Below are 20,662 nucleotides of genomic sequence, written 5' to 3'. Positions count from 1 at the left end.
AATCATGGGGAAGACGACCAGATTCTAATTGAATGAGACGCACCTGTATATATATATATAATACATATTATGATGTTCAGGTCGGAATATTATTATGTAGTTTATTCAGCTGTAGCATATTTAAATATACTCACTTCAGGTTTTAAAAAAGGAGGTACAGATACAAATTGCAAAGGATCAAGTTTGGGAGTTTTAAATTACAGATGTATCTCCATGTATCATATACACATTAATTATTATCAATATTCATATTTAAATGCATGACTTTGCCCTAACTTGTTTCCACTGCTAGTAGTACTGCTACTTCAGATGTCAGTCAAAAGGTGATTTCATATTGATCCATCTGGTCCTGGTTCTTTTCCTTGCCTTCTTCTGAATGAGAACAATGTTCCTGTGCAGAGCTTCTGTCTTCACACCAATGAAGCTGACGGCCTGTTGCCACATCTGACAGACCTCAATAACATTTACTCTTTATTTTTCTACGTCTCATTTTTGGGAACTTAAGTCTTAGAATACTTTGGAGCCTGTTTCTCATTTTCTCTCTCGTGTGTGTGTGTGTGTGTGTGTGTGTGTGTGTGTGTGTGTGTGTGTGTGTGTGTGTGTGTGTGTGTGTGTGTGTGTGTGTGTGTTGAACCAGCTGTTTGGACAGGTTTCAACAAGCAGGGGGAGGAGTGTGCGGTAAGGCAAAGCTTTGAGACACAGACAGGCAGATGGGGGAGGAGGTGATAAAAGTGAGAGGGGGGATGAGGAGCTTTACCTTGGATACGAAACACTCGGCAATGGCCACGGGGTCAGCGTTACACTTCTCAAGATGGTGAAGCAGATCTCTGAAACACACAAAGACACACACACCATTCAGAGAAATTCGGAGCATTTTGATGTCAATGTCAATAAATAAACACATTTAAAGAAACACGACAAATCTTTACTGCAAATCTGATTCAAACATACTTATAGTAAAATGATCTAAATTGGTAAAAACAAAAGCTCACAACCCTGCAACACACAGTTACATCAACCTTATGAGCTCCAATCCCATGATTCATAGTTCAAAACAATTGCATTGAATATCAAGGGCAAGAGTCACCATGGGGACAGAAATTAGGTCAAAGGGCTGTGACAAGGGTTCTGAAACAAATGACAAACTTCCATGAATTGAAACGGGCAGTGGCTGTGTGTGTGTTTGTGTGTGTGTGCGTCTGTGTGTGTGTATGCACCTTCCTTCCATGGAAAAATGGGACATTGGTTTGGTTATTGTTTCATGGCTCAAGCATGAGGTCACTAACTGCTTTAAACTGCCTTTATGTTTCCTTTTATTCCCTAGTTTTTCTGTGTGTGAGCTGAGAAATGAATACGTGGGAAAAAAATGTTGGAGTGAGTGTGTGTGTGTGCGTGTGTGTGTGTGTGTGTGTGTGTGTGTGTGTGTGTCTGTGTGTCTTCAGACCACCATGGCTGATGCTCATCAAAAGTCTGAAAACACACAAACAAACACAGAGTTCAGGACGGTGCCGAGACAAATATGCAGACGGGGACCTGAATAGACAAACTGACACACACACACACACACACACACACCTGATTGCAGCAACAATACAGTTCCCAGAAACGAGCATGCGGCTGAGCCCAGTTTCACTACCATTGTTTGTTGGGTCTGGAAGAGACAGCAGCGTCTCAGTGCATTTGTGTGTGTTGTACCCGTTAAAGTGGTAGATGTCTCGGATGTTGCCGAAGAGAGATCCTTTATCCTCAGGGCTCAAGGCCAAACGAGACTGGTTACTGATACACTCCAAGTAGTCCTGGATGGGAGGGACACAGAGAGAGAGAATGAGAGAGAAAGAGATCAGGTATGGCATGCATCAAAGCAAAGGGAAAGAAATACCATCAACATGTCATTTGAGAAGAACTTAATGGCTGACATCTTGATTGGCATCCACATACACAACCACACCCCCACACACCCCACTGCATTTGAATTTTTCGTCCCGTGGTTGGCCAGTGTCATCGTGCAGCTGACCAATCAGAACACAGCAGCACCTTTAGTTTCACGTGTGTGAGTTCATAGATGCTCTGCCGTAACAGTGCCCCTTTTGATTTCAAGTTGGTCAAAGAGAATGAACTGAGACAGAACATGCTTAAGAATTTAGACGCTTACAGCTTATTACAATGTAAATGATCACCAACAATTCAGTGTAGTGTGTCAACAGCTCCACACGGGTCACTGGGTTCAATATAAACGCATCCTATACACGTCAGCCCTGTATGAGGCTATTCAGGCGACATTTAAACTGTTTGGCTCTTATCACTGCCTCCATCACAGCCATTACTCAAGTGCAGATAATGCTCTGGATCATTACACAGACGCTTCTGTTCTCAGCCTGCCCCGCAAAAACAAAGCCAGGGGCAACGACAGATGGACCTGTTAGTGCTTTTTTGGACTGGGAGAACCTTTATCCTTTGTTTCTAACCATAGTACTGGTCAGCTCCCACTCCCAGGGTCGATACTCTGTTCAGTCGTTCAGGCACTGCTGGGTAAAATGTCACCAATTGGTCAGACGCAAGTGGAAACAGCACAAAACAGCATCAGTGAAAGAGCTAAGCTAAAGCTACGTGTTACTGTGGACTGAAGAGAGATGCAGCGCCTGCTAAAGAAGGAAATTCAAGTTGGCTGCAGTCAGGATGTTGATATATTATATGATATGCATGATGTAGAGTATATTGTTGATATTGCACCGCAGCAGCATAAGTAGCCCTTATGAGGAAGATAGGTAGAAAACAAACACATCTATTAGATTCAAAGCTGCAGGCTAGCAAACACAGGATAGATGGGAAAGTGTGTCTCTTCTTGCTCCTGCTCCTTGTCTTGGTACACTGAGTCTCTGCGTCACTAACAGATGCGCTATGCACTGATAACATCTGCTCCCGCGAGGCAATTAAGATTTGCCAACCTGGGTCCAACCCCAAAGCAACAACACACTACCAAAACACTGACATAAACTCATGCAAGTGTATCGAAACGTATCCACAAGCAGGTACTGGGGTAGAGGCTGAGGAGGAGGAGGAAGCGTTTCTGGTTGACCATTGTCTGCAACTGGGCAAGGTCGACATTACAACACTTGGACAAGTACCAGGCTGTACTCAACATGCACAAATACACACACACACCGATAATTAAAAGTGCACTACTTGGAGTATGTGTGTGTGCCCGTCCTTGCTTGTGCTTAAGAGGCGGAGAGATGAAGAAGGCGAGCATGACGGCCTCCCTGCTACTCCCTTTCTTCCTGCTTCATTTGAGTTAGTTGCAGTGGTTTGCGTTCCTGATATTGCTTTATTATGAAGATGGATTTGGGCTGGATGGAGTTTGTCTCGGCCTGGCAATTTCTGGCTCCATTCAATCTCTAATCCTGATACATAATGAAACACAGGCTTTAATCCCATAATGAGCCAACTGAGATCCTGATCCAGATAATGCAAGGTTGGATTAGAATGCATGGTGTAAAAGAAGCCTCAAAGACAGGAGGAGGAGGAGGAGGACGAGGTGGAGGGGGAGGAGGTCTCACTCATCTGGTATATTTAGAGTTGAAAGGTTACGGAGGAGCTATGGGTCAAGATTTAATTTGAGGACTTTAGTTCGTCTCTGCTTGCAGCTTAAGGAGGTTTGTATGTTGCAGGTCGGATCAGGAGGTCATGTTTGGATTTGGTTCGTCATCGGAACTAATGTGTAAGGTGATGCTTTATTAGCGACGGGGTCACGGATCTGACCTGGCCTGACCCGTTCACTCATCACACCGACTACGCTCAACAATGAGCAGCGTTAAGCACTCAAACACAAACACACACACACACCTTTGACGGGTACACTCCTTCGTAAGCATCAGAATTTACAAACGTGTACAAACTTGATTCTTTTGCACGTTAACCATTAACCGTCTCAAGTACACGCAACTCTCTCTGAATCCACATCCATTTCCTACAAACCAAACAGACTACTCAATCTTCATCGCAGTAGGAAGTCAACCCTTTAGACGATGCCAAGTACAAACATCAAGATCCTGTAACTTTGACTAACTCTCCAGGGCGAGCGATGTTCTGTGTTTAATCCCACATTTTGGGTCAAGATCAAATGGTCCGGTTATGTGTTCTGGAAGAAATATGGGGAGGCAAGGAGAGAGAGAGGAAGAGGAGGAGGGATGAGATCAGAGATTTGTCTTTGAGGTTGTTTGTAGAGGACTGACGAGTCTTCATAACACACACACACACACACACACACACCGAAGGAAGGTTGTGATCATGCGGCACTAAAACATCAAACGCAGGCTGAACACGCAGTAATCACATACACACCGAAACACACTCGCACAGGTAGAGTTGTGAGTCTGTTGCTGACAGACGGAGTACAGGTAAGTCCACGGGAGTCTGGGTAAATATTTGCGTTAGAGCCGTCACGCCCTCGTCCCCTGGAGGAAGCAGGCATCGTGGACGCGGGGGTTTGGAGGACAGTGGTGTGTGTGTGGTGAGGAGGGCCGTAGCGTCCCCCCCGTAACGTCCCGCTGACTGGCTTCCTTCACAGTACAGTCAAGCCGTTGTGTTAAAAGCTCTCCTCACACAGATAAGAGCGTTCCATCCACGGTGCTGGCAAAGGCCAAACGCACGGGGCGCATCCGTGTGGTCTAAGGTCTGGGTGGTCTGCTTCACTAATGGAGATTTGGGGGGTGGGGGGTCTGCAGAATCGAGGCTCCTAAGCTCTGGTCAGTGTTTTCCTAACTTACTTTGCACCATTGTTATCTCTATCCCTCTTCCTACTTTCCTCCCTCCCTCTATTCCTTTTTCCTCACCTCCGTGTCCCGAAGAGGCGAGGAAGGTAAAAGGCGTCGTGAGAGGAGGGGGGAGGGATATCAGTCAGGGGTGACGGGTGAGGAAACAGTTTCTCTGACAACAACACCCACATCACCACCTCCCATCCTTTAACCCCCCACAAAACCACAAAACTGAAACCTCACTCCCCTGCTTATCCAATCTCTTGGGAGGGTGTGTGTGCTTCCTGCCAGCCTGCCACCAACAGCCCTTCCTGGGATGAAACCTCTCTAACCCCACACCAACACACACACACACACACACACATATATAGGTGCATAGGGTTGGCCGTGAACCGACTGCTCAGAGGGAGGGAAGCTGAGAGGAGGATGTTGGAAATGGTGGGCAAAGGTCCGACACGTGAGTAAAAACGGAGGCGCCGACATGCTAAAGACGATTTCCGCAAAAATTTTGTCGATTCGCACAATTCTTGCACATCACACTGGAATTACAACGAGAAAAAAAATGAATGGAGAGACAAAGAGTGGGAGCCTGGGTGAGGGAAAGAGAGAGAGAGAGAGCGCGAGAGAGAGAGAGAGAGAGAGCAACCTTTGATTCAAAACCACTGCACCCAACCTTTAACAAAGCCACTAAAGCACTGACTGGGGGCAATGTGTATCCTGACAGTTCAAAGTCAGCTTGAAGGGGAAAAAAATAAAAGAGACAGCATTTGTCTCGGAGTGTGTGCATACAGTATGTGTGTTTGTGTGTGTGCCTATGCGCACACAAAGGCACCGGTGTCATGTAACTCGGCCGAACCTCGCCTGCAAGCACAGGTGACCTTATTGTGCTGCAGGTTCTCAGCAGGCAGCGGGCTGTGTGCGTCACGTGTGGGAGCAAAACACAAAGACCTGAAGGATGTGCATTATCGTGTGATTTAAAGCCCCATACTGCTGAAAAGACAGAGGTCAAACACTGGCACGTTAACAAAAGGACCAATACGAGCTCCACCTCAACTGGGTCAATTGGAGCAAACAAGAGATTTTTTAGGAGTTACTAAAAAGGCTTACACCCAATTCATAAGTGTGTTCTCTGGCCAATATATGATTTTGTTTAGAGTATTAAAATGGATTGTCCACCCTGCGTCCTCATATGGGGACATTGCATGAATCCTTCCCTACACCTTATACACAATTCTGCTTAACTCAAACCTGTTGTTCTAATGTCTAATGTCTGAACCGCTGCCCCCTAGTGGTGTATATAACACTTTTGGAAGACGAGACGGGAAGAAATGTGTCTATAATGCCCATGGTGTTTTGGATAATTGATGAATGGTGCTGAACACGTCAAGTTCATCATATACTCATCATATATATTGGTTATGGACTTAGAAAGCAATTAATGGGTCTAAATACTCATTCCATCAATTCAACTAACGTCTATGAAACATGATGACTGGCTGCCATAAAGTGAGACACACTTCCATTTCTGCTCATTTAATTGATGGTTAATGCTTTATACAGTCAATCAGGATTAGGGTTTAAACTGCCAAACACACGCCCACATTCAAGTCATATCATTTTTGTCATTTAGAGTGAAAGCATTTAGCTAAATATGATCTTACCTCTACGATGCTGCATAGGTCTCGGACGTATGTTCTCTCTGTGTCCAGTATCTCCTGCACCACCCGGTCCACATACGTTCGGGGTCCCTGTACCTGCCCTGTTCGCTCCGCTGCATCTGGACTCAGCTCAGGCTCCGAATGTTCTGTTGGAGTCTGTCCACTTCCCTGTCTCCCTGCCCCCCTCCCAGAGTCCACCCCTCCATCCATCCGACCCTCTTCCTCCCCGCATCCCAGCTGCCGTGCTGGGACCAATTCCAACCGAATCGCCCCAGAATCCCGGTCTAGGGTCACTGGGTTACAGTGGGGGGTGGGGACGAGGGTGGAGCGGCTGCCAAGCGAGCAGTGGCTGTCCCGCGAGGAGGCCGAGGAAGACGTGGAGCTGTAGCTGATTGGCCTTTCGGCGCTTTCCGGAGAGGAGTCCATGCTGTGGGAGGAGCAGTAACGCAAGGAGACGTGGCGGAAAGCCGGGTTGTGGAGGCAGCGGGACGGGATGTCGATGGAGCTCAGGTCCGAGCCAGAGTCCGGAACTTCGGGAAGAGGCGGCAATGCATCTGGCATGTAGTTATAATCATCTAGAGAGGAAAATGACAGGAAGAAAGAAAACAATGCTATTATTAACCCTTAAAGGATGACAACAAGCATCCACCTTAAAGTCAGACCTACATAACATACATTATATCATTTTAATACTCCTCCAAATCCAAATACTTTTACGTTGGCAAAGATATGTTCGTAAATTTCAACTAAGGATAATTATATGCCTCATAATGAATTCAGCCTGGATGTATTGAGGCATTCAACTGAACGACTCAAGTTCACACAGCCCTTACTTTCCCCTTAAAAAGACTCACTGTGTCCAACTCCTAAAGGTTACAAGACCCACTTTTATATTCTTACAGTCTCTATCTGTTCAGCATCCCAATTCCTGACATTCCAGTTGACCACCCGCCATAGGAGGACCACTAACAGCTGCCACCACAGCCTTGTCCTCATTTCCACCCACTGAAATCCTTTCACGCACTAGCAGCCAACAAGCTCATGATCAACTATAACCAATAAACACACACACAAGCACAAGAAGCAGCATGGGAGGAACGTTCGATTGCATGTGTCATCTGCGTACATTTATTTGTGTAAATGTAAATGACCGAAAACGGGATTGAATGACAAGTTTAACAGAATAACGCTGAGAAAATTCCGCTCTGAGGCAATGAATGAAAGTCCCTTTTCAGTGAAAGAGAGTTTGTGTGTGTGTCCAACTCCAGTAGTCTCTTTGGCGTCAGCTAGTGCCAAGCTGGCTCACAACCTTGTGTCTGTAGAAAGATCCGTTAAGATACGGTTACTAGCTCCCCAGGCCGAACCGTGAAACCACACATTTAGCGTACGAGACGGTCGGCATCCAAGCCTTTCCTCGCAATGTTTCCAAGGCCAGATGTGATGGAGCGAACACGGAGCGCTAAAGACGGGAGCGCGGAAAGGAGAGGCTTTATCATCAAAGCGCACTACGCCAGTGACCCGGCAGCTCCGATGTTGTGGCAACACCGCGATCGGGTGGCCTGTGGGATGGTGCCTCTCTCTCTCTCTCTCTCTCTCTCTCTCGCTGCCAGCAGCAACAGCGTCGGCACGGCCCGGCCTCCTCCGCTCACATCAAAGCCTCAGAGATCACAGACTCACCTTCAAAAACATGAAACGTGAGCCTGAGAACACGCTCGAAGAATCCCAACACAAACTCACACTCTTATCTTTCAAACAGGTACCTCGGAGGTCTTTTTTGCTACGGTGACGCCTCTGCTGGGAGCTGTAGCCTCACCGCCAATCTATGAATGTATACTTATGTAAACAAGCTATAGTTGGGAAGATCACATATCATCGGCGTGTGGAGCTGCTGGTAAGGCTCCATTTGTGGGATACAGTGTATTCCCACTTATCCCATTTTTTCTCAGTTGAATGTACGCACGCACGCACGCACGCACGCACGCACGCACGCACGCACGCACGCACGCACGCACGCACGCACGCACGCACGCACGCACGCACGCACGCACGCACGCACGCACGCACACACTATTATTTCCATCCATGTATGTCTTATTAACTCATATTGTCTCCTTAATGGTAAATAAGACAAAATAAAGCAAATATAGTGTGACTGTAAACGTGGTGAATGCTTTTCGTACGGAAGCTTTGGGAAAAAAAGTGAAAATAGAAGGAGATGGTGACGTGCTGACTCATCGGCTTTCTGCAGAATCAATTTTGCACAAACTGTTATGCCAAGAAAAGCAGGAAGGGATTAGAGCGTCCAAATGTCATTAGGCATGAAATATTCCTCACACACGTCTGGAACCGATTCACCTTGTGATATGAGCGGGTGTGTGTGTGCGTGTGCGTGTGTGTGTGCGAGAAAGAGTTTCTATCCAAATGTTTGTGCTCCATAGCCTGACCCACTTTTTGACATTTACAGATCAGAGAATGAGACTGAATCTCTGTCTCTCTCTCTCTCCCCCACACACACACAGACACAAACACACACCTAAATTATCAGCCTTGGCTTTTTGATACGCTACAAATTGCACCAAACACCCAGAGCACAAAGGGCTGTATTATATTACATTATGACATTAATAGGTAACTCAGCAATGTTTGAAAAATCTGACATGCCTTTATCACACTGCCTGCGTGTGTGTATGTGTGTGTGTGTTTCGGTCCAACAGCATTACGTTTATCAGTCCAAAGATAAGACTAACTAAGCTAATAACTTAATGGTCTTGGCATTAGCTATTGGGTTAGATATGGGCAGAGAGTGTGCACACGTGCAGCATACACACACACCGACACACACCGACACACACATGCAACGGAACAAATACAAAGCCAGCATGTGTTTCCGTTTGCAGTGAAACCCAAACATGAGGGAGAGAGATTGCTCCAACTTGTGTTTGCCCAACCCCTCCTTCCCACCTTCAAGCTACATGTTTGGGGCACACCCTGGCTGTTTCCTGGGTGAATTGGAACTTGCGCACACACTCTTGCACATCTCCAACCCCCCACTACACACACACACACACATACACAGTGAAGATGCCTGGGCTTCAGTTACCTTCTGTCCAGATTATGTTCAACCTGATCCTTGTAAATGAGCTGTAATTATGGTCCTAAGCAAGCAGGTTGGGACTGTTTCTCCTGTGTGCGCGCGTGTGTGTGTGTGTGTGTGCGTGCGTGGGGATTAGGTAGTGTGTGAGGCCTGCGCTTTGTGCCAGACCAGACACAGAGGGAATCAGTAAGTGCATGCACAAGCTGGTTTCAATCTCAGGCCTCTATTTAATTTGAAGAAGACAGAGTTGGGATGTGTTTCTGATAAATGGAGCATACGGGTGGAGCAACAACAGGTCTGTCTGGCATTAGCGCCTTGAAGACTTTTCAGGAACTCTGGAACCTTCCTTTATTTTCCACCAAGGAACCAGGATTTGATCATATTTGATCGTCATTTTCTATTCAATAGCAAATCACAAAACTCTACGTTGATATCAGGCATATTTGATGCTGGTCAGACAATCAATAGATGTAATTTGATCAGGATCATTAATGGAATTGCCAATAATGTGGTTGTAAAATTCTCTCTAGGCTTGTTCGACCTTGGCAGAGGTGTGAGCTCTGATATATTCAGGCTTGCGCTGTTAAAAATCAAGAAAACAATGCAATCAATGGAGCAGGAAACCCACAAGCAAATTGACCCGATTGCCGCATTCCATCAATACCAGCACAGCTCCACTGCCAGTCCAGCCAGGTTTAATGGTTTGACGACGCATAGTAGTACACTCCAGACTTTATGGTCACCTGAAGAGCTCTTTGTTCTGGAGTGGTCAGCAAACATCTGTGAGACCCCGCGCTGGCTTTACAGCCCCCCGACAGCCTCAGAAGAAGCTCAAACAGCTCTTGAGTGCCTCGTAACGGGCAAGCAAACATCATATGAAAACCTTTAAAGTGTAATCAAGTTCAAAGTATGTTTAAGGGATCGGGTCGTATGAAGGCCCGGGTTGAAAAACGCAGCTGCAAGTAATTCCCCCTGTCACACACACATACACACACACGCTCTATACTGCCTTCACACAACTTTAATACATCCCCAGTCCGCTCTGATCTCATTCCTTGTCACTGCGTTTTACAGACCAAAGTGGATCTGTTTCATAGTGAATGGAAGCACTTACACAGAAGGCTACTTTGGCTACTGGGCAGAAACAAAGACACAAGGAACCTCAGGGCTTTGTTGCTTCAGTTGTGAAGTAAACAAGAGAGGAACTTTGGACCCATTTGCAGTTAATGACCAAAGATTTCCAGATCTTTAATCTCTGATGCTCACTTGTCACTCGTCACTGAGATGTGACCGCAGCACAACAACAGGCCGGTCTGGAAGCTCTCAATGCCCTTTGCTCTCTTTTGCTCCTTCTCACTTCCCTTCCCCGATCACTTCATTTTCCTTCCTTTCCACACTTTCCTCTCTCTGCCACTCATTTCCGAATCAATTACATCAACCTCTCGTTAAATCCCTACTTCAGTCTTTTATTTCCCTTTCCTGGCATTCTACTCTTTCCACTTAATCAAACTACCATTCCTTACTATTCCCATTCAATGCTGCATTATGTTTATGGGCTTGTTACACTAAAAGGTCTGCAGGACATTCCAATGCGTTTAGACCAAGCCTCTCCAAGCATATACTTTACTATGTAAAAATACACACAGACTAGCCTGTATAAATGCCTACGGACCACCCGAGCACCAACTGTATGTGCGCCTGAAGCACACGTGTGTCATTTTCACATTCAAACAACTCTAGTCTTGTTCAATCGCATGGGTGAGACTAAGAAGAGTGTTCAGACGTTTACACGGCCTAAATTGTGACCAGGTTACCACCATTTCTACACACTGTTGGACATGTTTACATTGATATTTCAAACTGTACATTTAGGGCAGTGGTTCCCAAACTTTTTCTTTTGTGCCCCCCTTTTATAGAACAGAAGTTTTTCTGACCAATCTATGACGTTTAATCATGTGTGCTTCACTCAGCAGTTCCTGAGGTGTATTTAAATCTTGTCCAGGGAACTTCACATCGCAAATATGAAAGATTGCAGATTGTAGAATCACCCCAGACACTCCTGACCGTTCAGGAATCCTGTAATCAGCCTTGTTTATCTGTGTGTTCTTGTTTATGCTGCAACTGGCCAACCACAATTATTATTGCAAACAGAAATGAGGACAACATGTATGTGTCTGTCTGTCTATCGTGTGTGTGTGTGTGTGTGTGTGTGTGTGTGTGCGTGTGTGCGTGTGTGCGTGTGTGCGTGTGTGCGTGTGCGTGTCCTAATTTGCGTGTGTGTGAACAAGCTACAAACCAGAAGCGAAAGCGTTTGAGTCATTTCTGTCTTCACCTTGGTAACGTTTTAATCTCAATCGCTTTAAACGTTCAACACACTGAGGCAGTGAGCAAACATGATGAGTGGAGGACATGTGTGACTGGGAGAAGGAGCCAGAAATGAGGAGGAGAAAATCCAAAGGAATGAAAGTAGGAAGAAAAGATGAGAGATAAGGCCAAAGGTCAGACACCACCCACTCCCTTTTCCATTTTCCACTCACTCCATCTCATTTTGAATCCTTTTTAACTCCGAAGAGACTTCACCATCTGCCAGATCCTCTACGCTGTCCAGGCTTTATCTGTTAAAGTAACATTTGTGCTGGATGGAGGAGAGATCAGAGACTGGTCTGACTTGAGTGTTTCACAGCCCAGTCATGCAAACAACCACCATTTTTAAATATCTACAATTAGCTTTAGCACACAGCAAAACAACAACAGAGAGGATTCAAGTCTTTTGAAGAAGATGGTAAACTTCCAAAATACTCGAAATTCCATGACTTTTCCAGCATGACGGGATCCCCAGAAGGTTCAAGCAGACGTAATTCAAAAGAAACCAGAAGGCACCCAGAGAGCACATACAGTACCTCCGCCAAGGCCGAGTAGTTGTGCAATGATCACCGTGATAAGCCACAAATGGGCGCAGCCTATACAGATGGATAGAGATACCCAGGGAAAAGATAATAAAAGTGGTAAAAGTAGTACAGCGCCACTTTCAGGCCAACCACTACTACAATGTAATGGGTTCTGTCCAATCTGTCTGTGGTAGGGTGGAATTCAAACTAGTTCCTAATTTAATTCAGAACTTAAAATAATAATAAAAGGAGGACATTTGAGGATGCGGTTTGGTAAACGAGTCCCAGACTGCTTTTGTTCCTTGAAGGCTGAACAGCACAATGAAACACATCTAAGTTGTCGCTGTCCGTTTAGTTCCAGCATTACGTCCTCTGCAGCCTCCACTTAAGGTCAGCCACTGTTTCGGATAGAGACACAGGCTTGATATCTACTGACGCTAAGGACCTTAAAGTGTCACTCAGGATTTCACACCGCGCAGCCAAATGACTGAGGGAGAAGAAGAAAAGGGGGGGGCGAGATGGCGAGAGAAGGAAAGGACGTGAGACAGGGGGGCGGGGCAGCATGGAGCAACTTATCACGGGACGGACAAAGACCTGCGCTGCACTGGGACGGACATTCTCATGCAGATGTTGAAGAGGAAGAAGACGACAGGATGGATAGAGAGACATGAAAGAAGATGAGGAGGAAGAGAAAAGCATTCCTAGGGACAATCTGCACATGTGGCAACGGTCTCAAGACAGTAAATCACGCGGTAAAGACGGATACGCTACCTAATAGACTCCTGGGGCTTTCATTGTCTCACAAAAAGAGGATAAGGTAAACACATGGACACACACAACTGGTGGGCTAATTACCAGCATGTAGAGCCTTTCACAGTGGAGGAACCTTTTCAGGAACTCTGGAACTTCGCAATTAAGAGTTCCCGAACCATTTCTAGACATTTTCCGATGCTTCAGGAACTTCATGACCTTCTCTTCATCTCTAGACATTCCCTCAATACCCTCTCCTGAAGATGTTGAATGTGTTAGGAATGATCAATCCAGACAGATGTCACTTCCTCTAATGTGTGAATACAACACAAGGAACAAGGAACAAGGAAATTCAAATCACTTCCATTGATTTATTGCCTTCACCTCTCGACTGACACCTTGATGTACGAGTTGTGTTTATGGGATGTAAGCTATGTATTCCTGCACACATTCTCACTGTGAACATTACTTAGGAATGAGCCAGCGTGAATGTTTGGCCTCTGTGGGAAAATGCCCGTCCGCAAACTTACACCCCCTATTTTCGGACGCTCACAATCTCACCTTCACCCTCGGGACACCCCAGACGACCCTTGTAACACGAACCCACGACCCTCCCTCCGAGCGGGACACACTAGCCCTCGTTCTCTGACCTGACTGGATTTCGGCCCAAAGCGAGTATCTACCGAACATGGCAGCCTCTTCACTTCTTCTTCAGACACACACACTGCTGAATTAGCAGGGCATTGGGGGGGGGGGAGGGGGGTGACCTGCCCCCTCTAAGCTCCCCCTGCACCCACTGAGCCACTGTGGAGCTGCAGTTCCTTGCATGCGTCTCTCCTGGGAATTTGGGGAGGATGGTGGAGGGCAGATGTCTCCCTAGTGGGTTTAGGGTGGGAGGAGGATGGAGAGGTCCATTGTCTCCAGCACCTCAAAACCAAAGAGTTTGCTCTAAACAGTAATTACCCCCCCCACCCTCCTCTTCTCCCCTCTCTATCCCCATTTGTCCTCCCTCCCTCCCTCTCGAGCCTCCTACCCACCAACACTACTCTCCCCTCAAGGCTCTAATTTGGGTCACAGGCTGCAGAATGGCATCCCGACGCTCAGTCAAACTTACACCCCGCAAGAGGAAGGTTGACACACGCGTTAACTAACGGCCTTCTGAGATACGAGGGGTCGTAAAACAAAAGCTTGTCCGATGACTGAAACTTTAGTGCCGCCAAGTAAAGCAGCAATCCCTCCCCAAAGTGTGGATTCTCTGGAATTACACGAGAACAGCGGAGGCTCTGGACTCACCGTCGTGCCAGCATCACTGGGTAACGACTGTGAGAAAGCAAACGCACCGTACACAAACACACACACACACACAATATAGCCCTGATAGGACACTTCACACAGCGCCGTCAGCAGAGGAAACAACATCACACCCACAGCGCACAAAAGAACAGACGAGATCCAAGTCAAACACCCAGATCCTCAGAGGAGACCCAGGCTTTTATTCTGAAAGGACTGGTGTAGTTGGCCAGAAAAGCAACCGCTATAAAATTATCACTTTTAATGCGTTTAGTTACGCCAAAACATGATATCCTGTTTATCATTCTGACACACGCACAGATAATACGGTTCAGGGCTCTTTGATGAGGTTTGTGGACATGCAACATCTTGAGCAAATCTATGACAGCAAAATTGTTGAGTTCAGTGCCAACACATCAGAATAAATTCCACTCTGCGGGAAATTTGATTCGGAGAAGCTGGGATACATGAATGCCAGAGAAGGAAAAGAAAAAGAAAAAGTGCTCCTGCTTACCAGTCGGCATTCTGGCTTGGCTCCCTTCCAACAGAAACTCAAGTCAAATGGGGCTGGATAGTGATGATGATGATGATACAAGTCAGACGCAAGTGTGAAGGTCACATATCCAGAGTATTCCAAAGCAGTATTCCCAGCAGTTGGAGAAACTCCCTCAGACTTCCAACATTCTCCTAGCCAGTCTCATTCTGAATCCCGGCAAGCGTGCTGTGCGTTCCTCCCAAAGTATACACACACACACGAGCATACACACTCCTGTGTTTCCTCCTGAACACACACACACACACACACACACACACACACTCCTCCCACTGATGTGTTGACTGTGTGCGGCTCTTCTCTCTCTCTCTCCTAGTTTACCTCTCTTCTGCCTCCAGAATGCCTCTGCCGCTCGCTCTCTCTCTCTCTCCGCAACACACCCACTGTGTGCGTGTGTGTGTCCAAAAGCGTTCATGGATGTGTTTGTGTGTGTCACAGTGAATGGCCTCTGCTCTCTGCTGCTCCCTCCCTGCTGGGTATTCCCCTCCCCCAGCTCCTCCTCTCTCTCTATCCCAGCAAATTACTAGTCTCTCTCTCTCTCTCGCTCTCTCTCTCCCTCTCCCTCTCCCCCCTCTATCTATCTGAGTTTTGGCTTAATCTACCTCTCTTATGAGACGAGCCACAGTAGCAGCAGCTCCTGGACTCCCACAGTTGGTGCACAGCTCCAGAGATCACACACTTTCAACAAGGGGGCGGGAGGTTATGGCTGATCAATAGGTCAGGAGCCTGCTCAAACAAAAACCCGTCCACAAGACACCCCTCTGTTCCAGATCTCCTCCGTCAATATTTGCATAGTCTCTCACTTTTTTTACCTGAAAGACATTCGAACAAAATAATAAAAGTTTGATTCTGATTCTGTCTGAAGTCTGATTCATGACACGTGCAGACAACGCAGAATTTCATGCCACCCTGGTAAAAATGTGCCAGGAATTCCGAGAAATATGGGTTACAAATCCAGGATGCCAACATAATGTTCATTGTGTTCTTGTGCGATCAAATCCGTTGATCAAAGCACGGTTGATGATTGAGGGCCATTGATCGCGCCACACGGCCAAGGAAGAAGTTTAGTTCTACCAGGTCTCAAGGTGTAAATGACATCAGCCCAACATGGACTAATAACTGGATGAACACGTGAACACGGACGCAAGCAGCACACACGAGAGACAGCAAGCACGCCGTGTCTCACACACCAAAGCAATCGTGTTAGGTATTTGTCGTCCCTCTTCAAAAGACGAGGACTGGTCTCAGCAGCATGGGGTCCCACTGACACAACCCCCTTCTACTTGCCAGTACAATAATGGAGACCCCCTGGACACACACACACATACACAGACCAGATCCCGAGAAGCGTGACCCCCGCTCTAAGGACTGAGGGTCCACTGACCCACAACGCCCCCAAAGCTCCACTCGGAATCCAACAACGGAGTCCACATGCTCTTCCCCAAGCCCTCTCTCACACACACACACACACACACACACACACACACACACACACACACACACACACACACACACACACACACACACACACACACACACACACACACACACACACACACACACACACACACACACACACACACACACACACACACACACACACACACACACACACACACACACCTTTTGGCTTAGCAAACATTACAGGTCTCGGTCCAGTCGAGTCTGACCTGTTGATGACAGAGACATGTGGTTTATCTGATGCCCCCCTGAGCTCAGATTGCCTCCACTCCAGTACCTGCATGATGTCCAGCCACGGAAATAATATTCTACTTAGCTTCGTATCACAATCAGCACAACGATCTGCAATACACACAAGTACACACAGTTTGTGATAAGAGTAGGAAAGAGGAGAGGCTCGGGCTTCAGACACGGAAACGAAAGACAAGCTCTGTTCTTTTAAAAAATGTCTTAGATGTGATGGACGATCCGGGCCAACGTGCATTTCTTTTGTCTTCAACAAGGGGAAGAGTTGAGGAGCGCACACACACATATACACACACACACACACACACACACAGACACATACACACACACACAGGCAAACACACTCTCACACTCCATTTATTGCACCCAGAGTTAGAATTGATGGTTTGAGTCTGTTGGGATGACAAGATGATCGGGACCATAGGGGCCCGGTCACTATGACAACAGCTCGGCATCCATCTCCAGGGCGAAGTGGCATGAGGAGGGAGGGAGAGAGAGAGAGAGAGAGAGGGAAATGCTGGTTGTCAATAAACCACTCCATTCCTCATAAGACTCGGCAAACACAAACAGTGCAAACACTAAAGCAGGGCACAGAGTTCATACACACTCTGTTCAGCTTTTACTGGTACACAGACACACAAACACAATCGTTTGTTTCCCTACAGCATTGTAAAGCCAAACTTAAGAGGATCTCTTGAAAATGTGTGTGTGTGTGTGTGTGTATCATCAAAGGTAGTGTCCCCGGCCACAACTCGCAAAGAGGAGGGTCACAGGCGGAGCGAGGTGGGGAAGTAATTTAATGGCTGTTGTTGCAGTGCAGTGGCTAGTGTGTGTGTGAGAGAGAGCGACACACAGAGCGAGCGAGAGAGAGAGCGAGAGAGGCCTGACAGCTTCTTCATTTTGTCAGCTGTCCCACCATTGAAAATGTGGGGTTTCTGTGGTAACACATAAGGGCGGGGGGCAGAGAGAGAGAGAGAGAGAGAGAGAGAGAAAGAGAGAGAGAGAGGAAGAGCGAGAGCGAGAGAGAGACTGTGACTAATGACAGGAGTTGGGGACTCGAGGGGTCATTCATATACAGTTTCCCCCTCCCTCTGTGATCCTGTCTGTCTTTGTCTTTGCCAAGATGAATCATCTAAAGACACACACGCACACACACAGACACACACACAGACACACAGACGCACCCAATTTTGTCCTCTTGATGACATCGTCTAACAGTCATAACATTGCGAAACAGAACAAACAATAATCTCCTCAAAATCCCTCCATTGCTCCTATTGCTGCTGTTGTTGTTGTTGTCGTTGTCGTTTGTGTTTGTGTTGTTTCAGTCTGATGATCTTGGGTCACATCCCATTCTGCAGGTAAACTACTTCCTAATTTAGATCCACTTCCCTTTTCTGCTTTATACTCAGATTCTGGTTTCAAATGATGTTTGAAAAATAACCTGATTAGTTATGAGTTCTCCTTCTGAGTTTTCGGCCCACCGTTTCCCGGATTTATGAGTTTTCCAGATTCTTGCACAGAGCTCCCTCGGGCCGCAGCAGTCTGGACAGTGCCAGGACAAGTCCAGGAATTTCTAGCTTTCACAGGCCAGAAATCTCCACGAGGCACCACCTTACGACTTCAGTAAGAAGGAAGAGCGCCTTCGCCCGTTCAGACTAAACAACAGCGTAACAGGAATAAGTTCATCTGCAACAACAACAAGGTCAACAACAGCAGTCCGGGTTAAAAATAGAGAGGGGCAGAACCCCTACAAACAGTTTACAGTAGGAGATTTACGATAGGAGGATGGTATGCACATTAACACATCACATAAACAAACCAATCAGCCTGAGGGAGGAGGAGAGGAGAGAGGAAACAGGTGACTTTCACAACTATAAAACATTGGTGTTAGTTGTGTGGTTTGGAGATGCTCAGTATATTTGTGCTATGTCTGAAAAGAGACTGAAAAGAAAGTAGTTTGGAGAGATTCATGGATGCCTGTGTGTAACAGTGTGTATCTCTGAGAAGACAAATCTGAGCATGTGTGGCGGATGGACGGAGGAAGCTGTGTTTGGCCTCAGATTAAACTGCAGGACAAGGGTCCCTGCTCCAGGAAAGGAGACACAGGGAGCGGAGACAGACGGGACTTTGCTCTGTTTACAGAACAACTAGGACACACACACCAATGATGAACCACTACAGCACATCTATTAAAATAATGACGTTAAGAAGCTTATTCTTATTTAAATACACTCTGATCTCAGTACAACCATGAGATACATAAAAGGAAATAATGTAAACAAAGCATTTCATCCCAGAAAAAGGAAACACCATGATAACAAATTAGTCTACGTATTTGTCCCTCTCTCTCTCAAGCGTACTGCCCCATTTGGAGCTTACAGAATGAGGACACACACACACACACACACACACACACACACACACACACACACACACACACACACACACACACACACACACACACACACACACACACACACACACACACACACACGCTTCGTTTATGTCAATCAAAATTCAAACTGCACTAAAATGTCACACGCAAAGGAGGACACATCACTTCATCACTTACAGTTCTCACACACACAAACACACACACACACACACACACACACAGCAGAAACCAGAAGCCACACTGTCTAATTAGATCTGAGGGGCAAAGGTGCCATTAGAGTTGGACAAAATTGAAACTTTGCTCAGAGAAATTGGAGGCCTGGAAGAAAAAACGACTACAATTAGAATTAAATAAAGAGCCGGACTTTCAAGAAGTGATTTGTGAGTATGGGTCTAATTTAACCGATAAGTCTAATTAAGACCATGACAAGGTGCCACTCACCTCAGAGTGACCATTCCCAAGATTGGCGTTTCCTCAGCCGCGGGTTACACGGTATCCTTTCACAGATTAGCTCCATGTCCACGCGTGTGAAAAGTTTCTGCTGTCCAACACACGTTAGAACACACATGTGCGGTCTGAAAAAGTCGAGCGAGCGAGACGGGGCTGTGTAAAGACGAGTTGCCCGGTCTGTGGTCCACACTTCTATGAGGCCAGTTCAGAGAGAGAGAGCGAGAGAGAGAGAGGGAAAGGGCGAGCAAGAGAGAGAGCGATGACAGAGAGAGAGAGAGGGAGAGGGAGAGGGGGGGACAGATGGAAGCAGAACGCAACGGAACTGACTGCCCACTGGGAGAAAGAGAGGGAGAGAGAGAGAGAGAGAGAGAGAGAGAGAGAGAGTTTGCACATCCAAGCAGCCCACTTCCTGACCAATTACTGCTGCAAGACTAGCCTCTCTCTCTTTATCTCACACTCTCTCTCTCTCTCTCTCTCTCTCACACACTCCAACTGGGCCTCTCTCTCTCTCTTCCTCTCCCTCTCCATTCTCTCTCACTTTGCGGCGCGGGATCACTGCGAGACCTGGAGGGCCGCCAACACTGCAGGCCACCACAAATGACAGAAGTGACACAGATAAACCAAGAGCAGGTGCGACACAATGCCCAGAGAGTGTGGAGGAGGTGCATCGGCGACCAGGAGTTCACGCCAGTGGTGGAAGGTGATGTGCAAATGAGCGGTGACGGTGGGTAGAGAAGAGAGATGAGCAGATGCAGAGAGAGAAACAAAAATAAAAAAGAGGGCAGCACAAGGACGAGAAGTCTCATCTGGCCCCTAAAACACACGCAGACAAGTGGGTCACACTGTGTGCAGCATCAGATCAGAGCCTCCTGACTCTCTATGTGGCCTCATTTCCACCTTGCATTTAGATGTCATCTCAATCAAATGATGTAATTCAGATTAGGAACAGCTCAGATCCCAAACCCCATCTTCCTCTACGTTCACATTTGTTTTGATTGTTTTGATTTTGAAATGGGAGAGACCAATGACCGGAAACCTGAACACTAAACTTTGCGTGGGATCCTTGTCCCTCCCCTTTAGTTTTTTTTGCTCTTTTCCTCCCACCCAAGCCTATGATGCC

At 46.8% G+C, this 20,662-nt stretch overlaps 1 protein-coding gene across 2 annotated transcripts in view; it reads right to left on the bottom strand.

Moving 5' to 3' along the window:
* LOC143004031 (pleckstrin homology domain-containing family G member 1) overlaps positions 1–20,214 on the bottom strand; it is a 34,627-nt gene extending 14,413 nt beyond the window's left edge. The window contains exons 1-4 of one of the 2 annotated variants that reach the window (XM_076154867.1): positions 19,534–20,214; positions 6,416–6,987; positions 1,696–1,796; positions 758–827 (exon numbers count right to left, since the gene is read on the bottom strand). In XM_076154867.1, the coding sequence (XP_076010982.1) occupies positions 758–827; positions 1,696–1,796; positions 6,416–6,973 (729 nt within the window). In that variant the 5' untranslated portion in view covers positions 6,974–6,987; positions 19,534–20,214. Of the gene's footprint in view, positions 1–757; positions 828–1,695; positions 1,797–6,415; positions 6,988–14,948; positions 15,410–19,533 lie in introns of those variants that run through there. The other variant, XM_076154866.1, reaches the window with a different exon arrangement.
* Between the last annotated feature and the right edge of the window lie 448 nt (positions 20,215–20,662).

Source organism: Genypterus blacodes, unplaced genomic scaffold, assembly GCF_046128005.1.
Source record: "Genypterus blacodes isolate CSIRO-AG114 ecotype Tasmania unplaced genomic scaffold, CSIRO-AGI_Gbla_v1 ptg000064l_1, whole genome shotgun sequence".
NCBI classification, from domain to species: Eukaryota; Metazoa; Chordata; class Actinopteri; order Ophidiiformes; family Ophidiidae; genus Genypterus; species Genypterus blacodes.
The sequence above is the reverse complement of the archived record's forward strand: the minus strand, read 5'-3'. Positions and strand labels throughout refer to the sequence as shown.